Source organism: Canis lupus, chromosome 5 (assembly GCF_048164855.1).
Source record: "Canis lupus baileyi chromosome 5, mCanLup2.hap1, whole genome shotgun sequence".
NCBI classification, from domain to species: domain Eukaryota; kingdom Metazoa; phylum Chordata; class Mammalia; order Carnivora; family Canidae; genus Canis; species Canis lupus.
In genome coordinates, this window is record NC_132842.1 from 79,884,831 (window position 1) to 79,901,965 (window position 17,135).

At 51.4% G+C, this 17,135-nt stretch overlaps 1 protein-coding gene across 5 annotated transcripts in view; it reads left to right on the plus strand.

Annotated features, from left to right (window-relative positions):
• Positions 1-105: 105 nt before the first annotated feature.
• Positions 106-17,135, plus strand: part of CAPZB (capping actin protein of muscle Z-line subunit beta) — a 130,914-nt gene continuing 113,884 nt past the window's right edge. For 2 of the 5 annotated variants that reach the window (XM_072828078.1, XM_072828079.1), the window contains exon 1: positions 106-261. In XM_072828078.1, coding sequence (XP_072684179.1) covers positions 259-261 — 3 coding nt within the window. In that variant the 5' untranslated portion in view covers positions 106-258. Of the gene's footprint in view, positions 262-1,233; positions 1,393-17,135 lie in introns of those variants that run through there. The other 3 variants (XM_072828080.1, XM_072828075.1, XM_072828077.1) reach the window with 3 other exon arrangements.

Consider the following 17,135-nt stretch of genomic DNA (forward strand, 5'->3'; position numbering starts at 1 on the left):
CGCTCCTCCCCCCGCGCCGCGCTCCATACTTGGCGATCGCCGCGGCCCCGCGCGCTCATTGGCCGAGAGCCGGCCGCGTGGGGGCGGGCCCGGCCGGCCGGGGCGGGGAAGGAAGGCGGCGGCGGCCGGCGCGGGGGGAGGGGGCGCTGACCCGGATGTTCACTCCTGGGCACCCGGGGAAGTGGAAGCGCCGGGCCCTGCCGCGGGGGGGAGAGCACAGACGCCGGGACCCGGAGCGCCGCCGCCGCCGCCGCCGCCATGGTAAAGGCCCGACGTCAGCCTCCCCCGGGCCCGGGCCCCGCCGGCGCCCGCGCCTCCCCGGCCCCCGCCGCCCCGCCCCGCCCGGGCAGGGTGGGTCCCCGGGTGGGGGAGGGGCGGGGCCCCCGGCCCAGGTGGCCCGACCCAGGTGGCCCCGGCGCTGCGCGCTCGGCCGGCGACCTGCGCCCCTCGCCCGGCCCCCGGCCTCTGCCCCCCGCCCCCCGCCCCCCGCCCCCCGTCCCCCGCCGCTGGGTCAGCGGGTCTCCCCGGAGCCTGCGGTGACCCGGGAGCGGCCGCCTCCTCCCGCCCACGGCCCGGGCTGGGCCCCCTTGGCCCGTCCCCACGGCCTTCCCCGGCCGCCGTCCCCCCCGCCCCCCCCAGGGCCGGGCTAGGCCTCTGGACCCGGGTCAACCCCCCTCCGGGGGCCGCAGCCTCGCTCCTCCGTGGCTTCAGCCCGAATCTTCTCTTCCCTGCTCGCCCTTCGTGGGGACCCCCTCCCCTCCCCACCCCTCCCCCCCGCCGTCCCCTTCCCCGCACTTCTCCCCGCTCTTAGCGGAGCCTGCGTCAGCCGGTCCGTCCCGGGCTGCTCCCTCCCTCCAGGGCCCTGCTCCCTGCTCCCTGCCCTGCCCCCGACCCCGGCGGCCCCTCCCCTCCCCCGGGAGCCCCTCTGCGGCCCCGGGGGAGCGAGGGAGCGAGGGGCGCTCTCCTCCGCGGGGGAGGGTGGTGGTCCCGGGCTGTGCCTCCGCGGGGGGGGGGGGGCCCTGCCTCCACTGGGAGCAACGAGGGAAGGGCGGGCACCTGTGTGCCCGGAAGGCAGGAAGGCAGCGCCGCGCTCTGCTCTGCGGGCCCTTCCCGCGGCCGCTGCCTCCGGGCCGAGGGTGCGGTGCCTGCGGGGCGTCGTGCCGGGGCCTGAGCGCGAGCGGAGGGCTGAGGGTGGGGGGAGCAGGCAGGACGGGAATGAGCGCACAATCGCCCTTGTGAGGCTGCAGGCCCTTTTGGGGGGGCGCCCAGCGGGCCCCGAGGCCAACATACGGCCTGGACACGATGCACCCCAGCAGGCGCAGCCTCCCTTTCCCCCTGAACTGTCAGCTCGTGAGGGTTGGAACTGCTGATTATGGAGGTGCCTCGGATCAGGTGAGCCAGACTCCGAGACAGCGAGCCAGCTAGTTCCACTCGTGGTGTTTGTTTTGATAACGATGGCAGGTGCTCCTAGGTTGTTGGGATGGCCCGAGCTGTCGCCTAAGGCCCCCCCAAGTGAGCCTGCCTTGCCCCTCTACTTTGCAGCCTTCTGCAGGGCAGGCTCACCGCTCGTTGGAAGGGCCAGAGGGCTTCTGCCTTACATGGTCAAGGAACCTTTGGAGATGGGCTAACAGAGCTCAGCCCATCCACCTGCTCCTCCTGCCCAGTGCTGGCAGGTGCCTGCGTGTGAACTTTGGAGAATCTCGGTTTCTTGTTTAATGAAGCGATGTGGCTGCTGAACCAGGATGACTAATAAAGAGTGGCTAGGAGTTTTCTTGCTGCCTTGCTGTATTTTGATTAAAAATGTGGCTCATGCCATTTTTGATGCTATTGGACTTCTCCAATGTGTGTGTTGCCTGGAGGTGGCCCCACCCCAGGGCTGGGTGGGGAAGTACTCTGGACAGTTTTGGGTGAGGACTGTGCAAGTGGAGTGAGGCTTTATAAATTTGCTCTCAGGACAAAAGCAGGGGAATGTGGATCCGGTGGCCAGGTGGGGGCTGCTGAAGGCAGGGTATCTGGCAGGGAGGGGCATCTTGGCTTAGCCCTGATTCTCCAAAGGTAATGGGAAATGCCCATGATGACCCAGGAGGAGCGCAGTGACACAGGATGCTTCTCACAAGTCCTGTATTTGGGTTTTATTTGGATAGTCTGAAAACTGGGGTGGGGGTGGAGGAAAGGGCTAACGTTTCTTGAGGATTACGAGGTGCCTGGCACTGTGCTGTGCAGCCCTCTTGTATGAGCCCGTTTAATCTGCACAGTCCTTTGAGGTAGTTGCTGTCCTCATTTTACAGGTGAAGAAGCTGCCGCTCAGGACGTCCAGTAACTTACTCAAGGTGTTGGCTCGGTCAGTGGAAGCATATCTGGCGGTCTCTGACCTCCATCCTCCCCATTGTCCCACGCTGCTTCTGTGGCCAAGATATAAAGGACACTGTTTAGAAAACAGAATAATGGGGTACTCAGAGATGGCAAGGGAGGAGCAGCATTTACTGACTGTTGGTTGTGTTCTGGGTCCTTTACATAAGAGACCTCGCTGACACTTCACGGTGCAGTAGTCGGATGGTGGTACAGCCATATCTGGCATAGGCCAGGACATGAGCTCTTTGAGGGCAGGGATTTTTCTCTAGTGTTTTCCATGGCTTCATCCTCTGGGGCCTAGGTACCAAAGGAAACACCTGGTACCAAAAGAAATGGCTTGGAGTGTTCTCTTTTGGGATGTGTCTGTGTCCATGAACTCAGCCATTTGGATTTTCATACTTACTCTCTCAGTAGCTTATTCTTAGTATCCCCTATGGTTGTAAGGAATTTCTAACTGCTTGTTGTCAAATTGGTCCCTTACATGGATACTCTAATAATCCAGACTAGGCAGTTGGGCTACGATACCAGTGATGGTGTGGGGTTGTAATAGGTCAGTGAATTAAGACCACTGTGGTTCTTATTTTCATAGTAGGTTTGGTGGTAGAGAAAACAGCCAGATCTCAGTGTATCCATGGAAGGGAAATAGTTTGAGAATCTAAAATGCATTGGACTTTGAAGTAAATTCCAAGATATTTGTTGGCATCAGTTAAGTGCATAGGCAAGTGAAATTTATTTGCATGCCTTCCCTTAGTAGGTAACAATCTTACCACCCCACCCTAACTCTATGGTTTCGGAGCATTTTTCCTTACACAGCTGTAGCTTCTAACTCAGGAATGATTATTCTAACTTAAGTGTTGTGATTCAGGTGCTAGATGGTGGGGGCTGTAGCAGTGCAAGGACTGACAGGGGCCCCTCATGAGTTGTCCCTCCAGCTCACAGCTGGTTTTGCCTGACAGGAGCTGATAGAAGCCTGTCACATTGTTGCAAGGTGAAACAATAGCATTGACACTCGTGTGTCTTGGCGTGTGTCTTGGCGTGTGTCTTGGCTGCGCTCCTGGTGGGGATCAGAGACAGTTCAGCCCAGATCCCACATCACATACAGCCCTTTTCCTTTGAACCCAACTGGCCTCTGGTAGAATGCTTGAGAAAGGTAGCCAACAATCGATAGCTTGAGATTGAGATGATAAATCACAGTTTGAGAGCAGATACTCCTATTGATAATTCAGAAGTCCTGTATTTTATATTCCATGGAGGAGAGAAGAGGACCGATGACAGCCCGGGGAGATGGTACCTGGGCAGGTACATAGACTGTTGCGAGGCCTGCTTCCCAGGCCGGGAAATGATTGCCAGTAGGCAAATACGGAGGTGCCGTAGGGGGTACCTGAAGCTATAGGGTGATGTTAATTCTGTGAAAATTTTTTTTGATTTTTAAAAATTCTGTGAATATTAGTTGCTTTCCTTGTGCAAATTTATGTGCTGAAGATGCAATGATGAACAAGACAGGGGTCTCTCCCTCATAGCTTACATTGTTTGGGGAGGGGGGATGTCACTCTTACCTAAAATTTAAGGGAGAAGAGCCTTGTTTTATATGAGGGCAAGCCATTTGCATGAGACTTGGTGGGAAATTTAAGAGAATATTGGGGCGTGTGCCCTGTTTCACTCCCAGACCTTCTCTGCCATAACTGTGGACGTGAATTGTACTGCACACCAGAAGCTCCTACCCAGAAGGTGTAATCTTGTGGCGCCGTGGAAGCATGCTCTTCTAACCTGGGTAGCTGCCATGGATGGAGGATCTAGTGTGATCCAGAAACATGGCTTAGGTAATACCTCATCCCTGATTTTATTTACGTGGAACCTGAAGCTTGAGTGACCTGTGTGAGTGGCAGGGCTGGGACTCAGAGCTGGGTCCCCTTCACTCCTGTGCTGGACGCTTACTCTCTGTCTCAAGCTGTAAGCAGAAGGGCCCACAGTACAGTATCTGGGCCCATTGCTTCTTGCAGCAGATCCCAGCAGTGGAGTGGGGTGTGGAAGGCTGGAGGGTGTGGTTGCAAGGCCACCCACATTAGGACCAGCTAGAGTCATGTCATTTCTAAACCTAAGCTTTTAGAGAGTTGTGTTTTAGCAGAAGGAAGTAGACATGTATGTTTATAGGGCACCAGCCGTGTGCATGCACTCCGCTGGGAGCTTTAGCTTACTGGATCCATGTGTCAGCCCCACCAGAACAGCTCAGCCTTAGGTGGGACGCGGCATAATATAAGCAGTTAGGACTTGGAGCCAGACTGCGTTGGGATAATAACAGGACCTCCTCGTAAGGCTTGTTTTGAGAATTAGATGAGATAATATGTGTCAAGTACTTCCAACAGCATCTGGCACATAATTATATAATACTCATCATTATTATTATTACTGTAGTACAGATGAGGTTCACAGGGGTATGTGGTGAGTGCCTCTGCTGCAGCTGGTTAAGCGGAGGCACTGGGTTTTCTGACTCCAGAGATATACCCCTGTCCTCCACTCCTGATGCCTGCTGGAGTTGGCTTGGCTTTGGGCTATGCCTTGAATGAAGAGCTTCTGTTACAGAGCCTATGGCACCTCACCATAAAAAAAAGGCTCCCTGTACAGGGGACACCATGTGCTGTCATAGCCTGGTGCTATACATCTCTGGTTTGGATGCCTTGTCTGTGCCTGGTGGAGCCCCTTAAGAATTGGGTCCTCACCCTCTTCCCAGGATGGAAGAAGAGGGTCAGCACTGGGGACACAGCATGTGAGCTCCGTGAGAGCAGAGCCCTGCCTCTTTGGTCCTGCTAACCACCCCACACCTTGCACCAGTCGCGTGGTGCTTGGCGGGTGCTTCTTCAACGCCGAGTGAGTGCGTGGTGAGAGTTGAGAGTGGTTGCACTTTGTTTGCTGCCTGCCTTGCAGAACATGGGCTCTGGAGCTGGGTGCGTGTGGGTTGCAGTCCTGCATCTGCCACTCAGCATGTGATCTGAAGTTGGGGTTCTAATCTCCCTTGGCCTCAGTTTCTTGATCTGTAGCACAAGGATAACATTTTCTAGGGATACTGGGAGAAAGACAGGGAAAATGGCATGTATTTAATCCAGGGCTTGGCACACGGTAGATGGTAGCTGTGATTATTATTTGTCTTATTCTGCGTACTGGAGAGTAAGGGACACAAGTAGAAGCCATATAATCCCTGTCGTCTGATCCAGAAAGGGACACTGGATGCATCCAAAAAGTTTAGTGCAGCAGGAAGGACCCAGTATAGAAAAGGCTTAACGAGCAAGGGGAACATGTCTGTTTGGCCTGCATTCCACTTCCTCCAGGAAGTCCTGCAGACCACTTCAACCCACAGGCAGCGTGGGTGGGGGCTGGGTGTGAAGCCCGGGAGACCTTGCCCAGGGTGAGAGGACAGGGTGGGGTGCAGTCAAGGAGAGGCCATTGTAGGCGGTGCTTGGACAACAAAAGCAGAGTTCAGGGGTACGGTCAGCCTGGAAGTTGGGAGACCAGCCAGAGTAGACCGCACGAGTGGGGGTGCCGCAGTCCCAGGAGTCCGTTGGGGAGCGCCACAGTTGCTAAGCTAAGGACTGTATTTGATCTGGGACATGGTGGAGCCAGCTGAACATTTGACGGGGGCAGGTAGAAATCTGAGGAGGCTGGCAGAGTCGTGGTATTTTAGGAAGCGTCATCTGGCCGTGGTGTGCAGGAAGGCCCCGGGAGGTGAGAGACGGGAGGGAGGCCTTCGCCAGCACCAGCCTGTGGGGTGATGAGGGTCCCAGGCACTGTGAGGCCATGGGCATGGAAAGGAACACAGGGTGGAAGAAGATGGAGATAGGAAGGCAGAGTGAGATGCCGTGATTTAGCGCCGCTGGGGCCGAGGGGGAGCGCTTCTGCGCCCAGAGCTCCCTGCTTAGGCAGCCTGATAGGATGCTCTGTCATTGATCCGGCTGCCATTTCTGGTCAGTTCAAATCCTAGATAGTAGCGTCTGCAAAGCCTTGGTATCCTGTTAACAGCCGAGCAGGGATTTTAGTCTGGTTAGCCCAGTCAGCCTTCTGGATCCGCGAGTGGCACCCAGCTCTGCTCCGCTTCCGCGGCCTTAGGCTCTGGGCAAACAACCACCTAAGACTGTCAGCTGAGGGGGTTGGAGGCTCTGCATGCTGGCTGTAGTAATAACAGGAGCTAGTTTTTATTGACTCCTTTTTAATACCCAGAGCAGCCGTCTGAGGCAGGTTCTCACGTTACCCTCATTACGCAGGCGCGGGAACCTAGGCCTGCCTGGGCAGTCTGACCCGAGTCCGTGCTCTGGACCCTCGGTGCTGCTGCCCTAGGGTTCCTTCCATCCAACTGTTGGTTCCGTGGATGCTCGCTGAGCCATTAGACCTAGTAGAATAGGAGTCTTACATGGAAGAGGCAGGTGGAGACAGGGAAGTCTCCGATTCTGACAGTGTGGGGCACAAGTGCAGAGCCAAGCTTGGTGGAAGTCCACAACCGAAGTCCCTGAAGCTTAAGGGAGCCACTCTGTTTTCCCTTCTCCCTGCTTCCTCCTGTTCACATTCCAGGTCTTTCTGGCATGTCTGCAAACCTGGGGAAGGGAGCCTTTCTCTGCAACTTTCTAGTGCTGAATCTCCAGTCTCCAGTCCAGCAGTCCCACTTCTTCCAAGACAGCAGCCCCAGTGGCCACCTGGATGTGCCCCATACCGGTCGGTTATTGTGAGGGTGGAGTGAGTCTGTGTATGGCAGGTGTAGATAGTGCCTGGCACTCTGTAAGCGCAGCAGGAGTGCAGGCCATGATCTGATCATTTTATTAATATGGATGCTTGCTAGGTGGTGGTTGACAGAACCTCCCAGCCAGCCCGGAAGGCAAGGGTAGTGCCCCGTTCTGCCGAGAGCCCGAGAAGTAGAGTCCCTTGCCAAAGGCTGGCAAATCTTAAGGGCTTGCAGCCTGGTGTTTTGTGGCCATGAGGATCTTACCACACTGCAGACTGCCGGTAGTGATGCTCCTGGACGTTCCCCCACCACTTGAACTGCTTGCGAAGGCTTCCTGTTCCAGCCCTGAACTCCTCGGGGCCCTTCTGAGCTAGGACCTGCAAAGAGACTGTGATGTTAGTATTATTTGGGTTTACTGTTTCAGAGGTTTCTTTAAGATTCAGGCGGAGGATTTTTCAACATTTATCTGGTAAAGTTTCTTTAATTTAAAATATTAAGGTTATGAAAAGATGCTTTTGCTCCTGGGCTGAGTGAGTAGCAAGCAACCTCCCAGTGGAATTCTGTTTTCTGGTGGTACCAGATGCCCTTGTCCTTATCTGTAGCCGAGATCGGTGGATGGAGGATTCAGGGTTGGCTTGCTCACATCTGATGTTGCGATTCAAGGCTTTTCCGTGGTGAGGCTTTGGCCCTGAAGGGGTGTGTCTGATTTCCCAGGGTTGGGCTTCCTGCATATATAGATAGTGTTGTGCTAACAGACTAAGCCAGGGAGCTTTATCCACCACCACCCCCGCCCGCCCTCAAATGAAAAATCTGATTTTAGAGACTGAGGCCACTGAAGGAGCTACTCTTGTATTTCTCTCTGTCTCATCTTTGGCTTTGTTTTTGTTTTTTAAGATTGTATTTTTAAGATATCTCTACAGCCAATATGGAGCTTGAACTTAACAACCCTAAGATCTATAGTCGCATGTTTTACTGACCAATCTGGCTTTGTTTTTAGCAGTCCTTTTCCTTCTCTGCCGAGCAGAGAAGCTTGTCTCCTCGGCAGTGTATAGCCACTGGGGCTGGATGTGGACCCCTCACTGAGGAATGCACACCCCTCCACGGCGGGGGGCCAGGTTTGGCTGCTTTATGTGCCTTGCTCATTGAGAATTTCCAGTGTGGGCTGTCCTTGCTTCCTTGTGTATCCTCCTGACAGCTCCCGTGTTGAATCGCTTTTGGCCGTAGGGGGTGTGGACCTCTGGTCATCCTGAGATTTGAGGCCTCTAACTTGGTCTACAGGAGTTCCCCTGTTCAACGAGAATTGGAGGTGCCTGAGCTAGCAGTCTTCATCCTGTAGGTTATTAGGTATTCCCTCCTGGATTCCCCAGGAGTCTGGAAAGTGTCTGCCTTCTGTCGCTGTCCCTACGCTGTCTCTACACAGCCGCTGTCGTTAATTCTCTCGACCCAACTCTATGAGGGTGGTTTCCTCATTGCGCAGATAAGGAAACTGAAGCTCAGAAAGGTTTAGGGGCTTGCCGAAAGGCCCCCACCTAGTTAGTGGCAGAGTTGATGTTCCACTGCAGGCCCATCCCACTCCAGAGTGCGTGCTCAGTGAATTCTGCTAGCCCATGTGGACTCACAGGATGCTTATTTTATAGATGAGGAAGCAGAGAGGTCGAGAGGTTCACCTGCAGGTCTGGCCATGATGGCTGAAGTCTGGGTTTAGACCTTAGAAGGTTTTGTTGGTTCAGGCTGTTAAAATGAAAGCGGATGGATCTTTCTGAGCTGTGGTCTGTTTTTGGGAAGCTACCTGCTAAGCCTTCGAGTGGTAGATGCGTCTTAGCCTGCCATGTAGAGTCACGTCTCGGCATTTGAGGTAGGACAGTAGTTCTTACTGTGCGTATCCTAGTGATTGTGACAGGCCCCCAGTGACAACTGTTGGTTGAACAGAACCTGGCAGGATTCCCTTGGCTTTTTCCGGTGAAGCCCTAGCCCAGCCGTGGGTGCCACATGCAGTGGCAGGTTGCAGGGCCTCTGAGGGGAACGAGCATCATGGCCCATTCCAAAAGTTATTTGACCTTGAGCAGCTTCAGTTGGTGACCCTCACAAGGCCTCAAGCTGTTTGTCATCCTTAGGAAGGAAGATGAACAATAAGTGCCCCCTCAGAGTATGAGTGCCATCACAGCGTCATGCTGTCCTGGTGTGCCGGCTGTTGCTCTGTAGTGTTTGTTGAATGAATAAATGAATGTCTGCTAGGCCCTTAGTAAATGTGAGTGCTCCTCCTGCTTTCTGGTGTGAGACTTCCTGGCGGGGCGGAGTCAGGTTGGGTCCTACTTGTCAGTGTCACTTTAGGTAGAGGTGACAAGAACCCAGCAAGGCCTGCCTCTCAGATGGGTTCAGTGTGCCCTTTAGTTGTTTAGGCCACCCTGCCGGTGGAGGTTGCCTGGAGGCACTGGCAGTGGCGGGCTCAGGGCTTGGTGGGACAGTGATCCTCATGGCTCTGACCTTCCCCGGTGGCACTCCGCACACCTGGCGTGGAGTTCCCTGGTGATCCCAGGCAGTCTGGATTCCGGAGTGCAGGGGTGGAGAAGGGCGGGGTCTGGAGTCTGAGTTCAGACCCAAGCCTGCAGACTTGGGTGGCTTCCTTTACTCCCTGCCTCAGTTTCCTTGTCTGTGACCTGGTAAAAAGGGTTAAACGAGTTGACATGTGAAGCCCGATGTGGTGACTTTGTTATTATTTTTAAATTAGTGGTGGTGTTGTGATGTGGACTCCTCACCTGCTCTTAGAGCCGGAAGAGATGTCACAGTGGTAACTCTTGCTTTGTGCTGGGAGGAGTTTAGACTTTGTGTTGCTGCTTATCTGGCAGGGAAGTGTTCCTTTGCCCATTGCTCACTGGAGACTTGTCAGCTACGGGCCTTGCCCTGATGCACCTGACTGTCCACGAACAAGGTGTTGGAAATGGTGCTTGTGTTCCAGGTTATAATAAAAGTCACTCTTCTGGAAAATGGCTGAGTTTTTTTCTTTCTCACAGCATAGCATGAGTGGCCCAACCGTAGAGTGTCGGTCATATTTGGTATCCAGGGCCTTTGAGGAGAGTGAGGCATGTGCTAGTCAATGATGATTGTCAATCCTACCCCCCCACACACACACCCCCGTCCCTACACACTGTGGTTATTTTCTGAGCCATTTTCTTCTCTTTGGGAGATGGTAGGTGTTCCTAGGTGCTCCCAGCTTCTACTGACCACGGCTGCATTTGTGAACTGCCACAGACCTGCAGACTCCACTGCTTCGGGCTGAATGCCCTAAGGGCATGGGTTGATTTTTAAGGCTTGTAGAGTGGAGTTTAGGGAGAAGGGAGGCAAGATAAAATGGGCAGAGGAAGCCCTTGTTGGAAGCAGCCTGGTAAGATAGAGTGGAAGGGGACTCCTGGCTCTAATTTCTACTGTGGCTGCCTGTGAACTGCATGAGCTTCAACTATTACTTCGCCTCTCTGACCTCAACTTCCTGATCTGTAAAATGCACATAACACTTGCCTCTTCACAGGGTAGCTAGAGGATTAATTAAGAACAGTGTACACGAAGTGCTGTAGCTCAGGCCTCCTGTGTGAGCATTTAATACAGGTTCACTATCATCTATAGGAACTTCATCATTCATCATGTAAATTAACACCATTCCACAGGGAAGAGAATTGAGCTGAACCTAAAAATCCCTGTATTGGTGGGGCACCTGAGTAGCTCCATGGTTGAGCGTCTGACTTTGGCTCAGGGCGTGATCCTGGAGTCCCAGGATCCAGTCCCACATCAGGCTCCCTACGGGAAGCCTGATTCTCCCTCTGTCTATGTCTCTGCCTCTCTCTCTCTGCCTCTCATGAATAAATAAATAAAATCTTAAAAAAAAAAAAATCCCTGTATTGAGGAATACCATACATCTAAAAAGCAGATCCAGTGATCACACTAACGGGAAGCCCTGACTTTTTGGCTGCCAGGGGCCTTGCTCTTGAGCTGGACTGCCCTCCGCACATCGGCTTAGAGGATTTATCACGCCAGGAGACTTGGATCAGGGTAACCCGGGTGCTGAATCCTGTGGATGCCATCTCACGTAATCTATACCATAGCCCCGTGTTGGTCATGGCTCCCCAAAACGTTATGCATATATGGAAACTCGGTCTTCTCTCTTCTGATTCCAGATTCCGGCTCTCAGTACTCAGTGAAGGCTGGTCCAAGGATGTTGTTTTTATGAACAGAGGAAGTCTTTAAAATGTGGAGGTTCTAACCAATGTTCTTGAGTGCTTTTATATATTTTGAAGCTCCAAACAGACTGTATTAGATGGCTGCCCCCAGTTCTGCTTTGATGACTTGGAGCTCATCTTAAGATGCTACAGGACTGCGGGGCACCTGAGTGGCTCAGTTGGTTAAGCGTCTTCCTTCATCCTAGTTCATGATCCTGGGGTATTGGGATCGAGCCCCACATTAGGCTCCCTGTTCACTGGGGAGCCTACTTCTCCCTCTCCGGCCCCTCCCCCTACTCCCGCTACCCCCCTCCCCCCCAAATAAATCATAATTTTTTTATTTTTTATTTTTAAGATACTACAGGAATGAGCTTGCAGTGGTTGTGGTTCTTCTTTTAAAGGGGAGCCCTGTTTTCCACGTAGTAAATTCTAACCTATAGTCAGGGTTTGGAATCACTTTTGACACCCTGATGCTGTCATCTTTATTTCTGAGGCCTCTGTCTCCTCTGTGCACACTCAGGTGGACTCTGAAATAATGCAGTATGGGGTATAAAGTTGTTAGTGACTAAGGTGGCATTTGAATTTGGGCCCAATGTACTCCATCTCCTGGCTGTGTTACACCTGCTGCTAGGGCCAGACCAAGCAGAGAGGCTATAGTTGTCTGCCTACCTACAGAACCAGTGGAATTAGTCCAACCCCAAGAGGTAAAACCAATCAGATACTGAAAGAGGCTTCTGACCTCAGCTGGGAGCGCTGGGCTGTGAATGTCCCCACCTGTCTGCAAGATGGACAGAGTCTTTGACCTCTGTTTGTGGTAGCCTCTCTTTTCGTCTTACTTGGCACTAGGTGATATGCCTGGAAAATGGTTCCAGTCTTCACATTTTCTTAACTTTTATTTCTTCATTCTGCCTTTATATTTTATTTTAAAGATTTTATTTATTCATGAGAGAGAGAGAGAGAGAGAGACATAGGCAAAGGGAGAAGCAGGCTCCTCACAGGGAGCCTGATGTGGGACTTGATCCCTGGACCCAGGGTCACACCCTGAGCTGAAGCCAGATGCTCTGCCACAGAGCCACCCAGGCATCCCTTCATTCTTCCTTTAAATCACTTCCTCCAGAAGTGAGTATCCACCTGTTACCTAGAATTCCCTTGTTCTTTTGCCTGCCATAAAACTGGTACCACAAGGCTATAAGGCTTTCTCCCCTCTTGGCCACAGACTGGTTTCTGAGCTTGTTGAATTCCAGATGGAGAGCACCCAGGAGCATCCTGGGAATTTCCCCCAGGATCCTGCTTTTATTTTGATTCCACAGTATCTGTTTGGTACATATTGATTGTTGGGGAGGCATTTCTTGAAATAACAAGTGAGAACTGGTTGCCATGGTCCCCAAGGAAGGGCCCTCCCATCATGTGACTAATTGGCAGAACATGGACACTTAAATAGAGCGTTGGACCTCTGTATGATGAGCTCAGAGTGCCTTGTGAGCCATTGAATTAACTGATAAAATCCCAGGCGTTGAATTCCTTAACATTGCTGGAATCTCTCAGGAAAGAAAAGAAAGGATTTCTAAGCCTCAGGTGATGGGCTGTGTGTTGTAACAAGTACCAGCAGATTCCGAGTCAGCTGAAGCATTCAGCGGGCCCTCAGAGTTAATAAGGAAGGCACTAGCATCTGTTGCTACCTACTTTACTTAGCACTTAACATGCATTATCCTCTTTAGTTCCCAGATTTCTCCTAAGCATGGGATCCTGTGAATTTAGGATCTTATATGAATCATAATTATGGAAGCTTAGAGACTTTATGTAAATTGCTAATAAATGACAGAGTTGGTACTTAAACCTAGCTGCTCTGATCTTACAGCCTTTGGACGTAACCTCTGCCATCATGGAATTCTGCTGCTCACGCAGGGCTTGAGGCCTGTCCAAATCCTACAGTAAATCGCTAGTGCAGTTGGGACAAGGGTCCTGTGTCTGACACGCTTAGAAGCTGGACCCTGCCAGTAGGCTCTTATCTTTTCTGCTGCATAAACTTTAGCACACTTGAAAACTCATCTTTGAATATGCTTCCCCAGTGCTGCGTCCCAAGACCACACTTTCCAAAATGACATTGCGAGAGTGAGCTTCATGGCAGTGGGGTGGACCTGCCCAGAAAGCCAGTGCCCTTAAAGAAGAAATCTAGGGACAGGGCTGGATTCAAACTCAGGTGCCTTTGATTTAAGCCCCTGCTTTGTTGCCATGTCTGTAAGAGGCAGGGATTACAGTAGCAAGGCTCTGGGGAAAGTGGATGTCCAACAGTTGGTTGACAAATGGTGGTACAGCAGCATAACAGTAGGTAATACAGCCCTTAAAATGTGATGGTGTCGAGGGCACCTGGGTGGTGCAGTCAGTTGGGTGCTTGACTCTTGATATCAGGTCAAGCCTTGATCTCAAGGTCATGAGTAGCCCCATGTTGGGCCTACTTTAAAAAGTGTATTTAATAGTGTTGAATAAAGCAAAGCACTGAATGGGTCAATTCTGAATTCTGTCCTCATAGCTCTCTAGAATGTTCATGTTAGAATTGCCTCCTTGGGTTTGCGAGGATTCAGTAAACGACCAGCTTGCAAGCCCTTTACTGTATCTACAGTAGATATTGATTATTTACCTGCACACACACACACACATATGTATGTATATATGTTTTCCCCTCTTTAGAGTCACTTCCTTACGATAAATCCTTAGCAGTGAGTTGTAGGGCTAAGGAGGGCCAGCGTTTTTTCCCCATGCATTCTCTTAATTTTTCCCTAAGCTGCCTCAATTTTTTTTTTTTTTTTTTACCAGAAGTTCTTTAGGAGGGAAACTTTGTCGTTACAGTAAATGGGAAACCAGTATCCGATGCCCCAAGTATACATGGAGGTAGACTCCTGTAATGACTGGTAGAGGGATGCTTATCAGGGGACCACCTAAAATCGGTGGCCACCAGATCCTGGCTGCCTCCTACCTCTGGGCCTCAACGTGCAGCGTCCCCTCCTGGCCTTCTCCTGCCTTCCGCTGTCCATCCTGCTGACCCTCCAGGCCTGGCTTTGGCGCCTTGTGTCCACCAAGCCTTCTCTGACTACCACAGCCCTGTCCATCCCGTCTGTGCCTCCACCCATCCATGCAGGTGTTCGGCAATGCCCTCTGCTTGGAGGTGGGCATGATTGGGTACCCTCCATATCTACACAGAGACCATTCAGGGTGGGGGGCCACAGTCAGAAGAACCTGTTGAGTGGAAGATAATTGCTGTGTAGGGGGGTATGTGCAGGTGCAGTGAAAGAGGGTGTTGGGCAGAGGGCAGCACAGCAGGGGTCCCAGGGGAGAGGCTCTTGTTGGAATGGAGATGAAAGGACTGATTTGCCAGGAGGACAAGTGGTGGAGACATGGGCGAGGGAGGCGGCGGGGAGGGTGGTGTGTGAGAGAACAGTATGTGTAGGAGAACCGTGGCATGTTCAGAGGGACTGGCAATAATTTAGTTGTTGGAGCCATAAGGGTAGGAGTGAGAGGGTTTGATGCCACCTGGCAGGGGTCACTCATGAAGGAGGCTCCGATTTCACCCTTGTCCATTTTCATGCCCTCTCCACACCCTGACCTGACCTATAACACAGCCTTGCCCCATGTGATTTACCAGTCGTCTTTCTTCCCTTGAGTAGTATTTGCTGGTGGTTTGTTACCCGTCCTCCTCCCCCATCATTATTTGCCGAGTGCCTCCTCTGCTCTGTGCCAAGTCCTGGGGCACTTGGCCGAATGAAAGGAGGACCCTGCCTTAAAGAGCTCACAGCCTGGTCGGGGAGACACATGGCTATCTATTTGGGTGTGAATGCCGGTGACGGGGACTTTGGCAAGTGTCCTGACCCCCTTCCTTGCCTTATATAAGGGATCCCTTTGGAATCTGACAGTACTATTTTTTAAAGTTTGTAATGTTTTTCCTTTTATTGTAAAAAGTAATGTGTTCATTATAGAGAAGTTGGGAAATATAAAAAAGGAAGGGGAAAAGTGGCCTGTAATCTTGCCCTGCCAGCAACTCCAGTTAACCTTTTGTTTTGCTTCATTGTCTTTGTCTCTGCATGGTTTTTAAAGGTTTCTCATAGATTGCATTCGTATTTTTATGTTATTTATGTCATGCTGTTTTTCACAATAACTTTGTTATAAAAATTTCATGAACGTTTTGGATGACTTAATATTTCAACTGATTAAGATTCATTTGCTTAACTGTTCCCCTGTTGTTGGAAGGTAGGGGTTATGCAGTGGAGGTCTTTGTACAGCACTTTTTTTGGGTCCTTCTTATTTGCTTGTTGCATGCTATGACTGTTCCTGTAGGTTGTATGAAGTGTGAACTCTCCTCGCCTTTGTGGTTGTGTCTTAAGGTATGAACTCTCTCGCTGCCCATGTGATTGTGACTTGAAGTATACACTTTCTCCTTGTCCATGTGATTGTGACTTGAGGTATGAACTTTCTCCTTGTCCATGTGATTGTGACTTGAGGTATGAACTCTCTCTCCACCCATGTGATTGTGCCTTGAGGTATGAACTCTTTCCTGGCCTGTGTGATTGCATCTTGAGATATCAGTTCTCTCCCTTCATGTGTGATTGTGCATGGTACCACTTAAATGTAGAATCTAGACAAATAAAAGTGAAACTTAGTTGAACAGTGGTTGCCAGGGGCTGGGGCATGGAGGAAATAGAGTTTGGTAACAGGGCACAAACTTTCAGCTACAAGATGAATGAAACATAAAAAAACCTTGTTGTATGTGTTTCTACTTAAGGACACCTTTTGATACAGTTAGTTCATTAGTGCTTCATTCTGGACGAGCAGCACCTTAACTCATGTCTGGATGAAGCTCCTCTAGCACACGCATGCTCTCCTTGGCACACACAGCCTTCCTGTGCTTAGGAACGCTGGACAGCTCTGTGCTTGGGGGCCATTTTAGACCGTGAAATCAACAGAGCGCACAGAAATGTGGGAAAGGTGACACTAAAGAGACTGTGAGAGGGACTCTTGATAGCGCAAGAGCCGAAACAGGAGCATTGCCTTGTTCCACCTCAGTTCGTGCGGGTTGGGCAACTCCATTTTTGCCATTCTGTGCATGTCTGGGAGTGACTGTGGAAGGGCCACGAGTATTGCTTTGAGGGCTACAAATAAATTTGAGTGAGTAGGTGAATTTGCACACATGGAATCCATAGACAGCAAGAACCAACTGTGCACACAAAGTGCTGGATAAGCCTAGTGTGTGGCCACATATCCACCTGGTGACACAGGTGGTTACAGTGATGATGTTTTAAAAAAACAAGAATTCAGGGTTGCCTGGGTGTTGCAGTCTTGATTTTGGCTCAGGTCATGATCTCAGGGTTGTGAGATCGAGCCCTGCGTTGGGCTCCATGTTCAGTGTGGTATCTACTTGGATTCTCTCTCCCTCTGTGCCTCCCCACCGCACTCATGCTCACCCTCTCTCTCTCTAAAATAAATCTTTAAGAAAAATAAAAACTAGGGGCACCTAGGTGGCTCAGTGGTTGAGCATCTGCCTTTGGCTCAGGGTGTGATCCCGAGATCCTAGGATTGAGTCCCGCATCGGGCCTCCCGCAGGCAGCCTGCTTATGCCTATGTCCTGCCTCTCTCTGTGTGTCTCTCATGAATAAATAAATAAAAATCTTAAAAAGAAAAAAAGAAAAAAGAAGATTGTAATAGAATTCTTCCACAAATTTTGATTTTTGTTGTTGTTGGGAGGGGAATTGTGGGGGAAACCATAATCCCTGCAAGTGTTGGAGACATAGATTTCTCATAATGAGTGAATCTTTCTCCAAGTCTGAGAAGACTCGAGTGCTTGGTTGGGTACTGCTTCCTCTTGGACACAGTCTGACTCT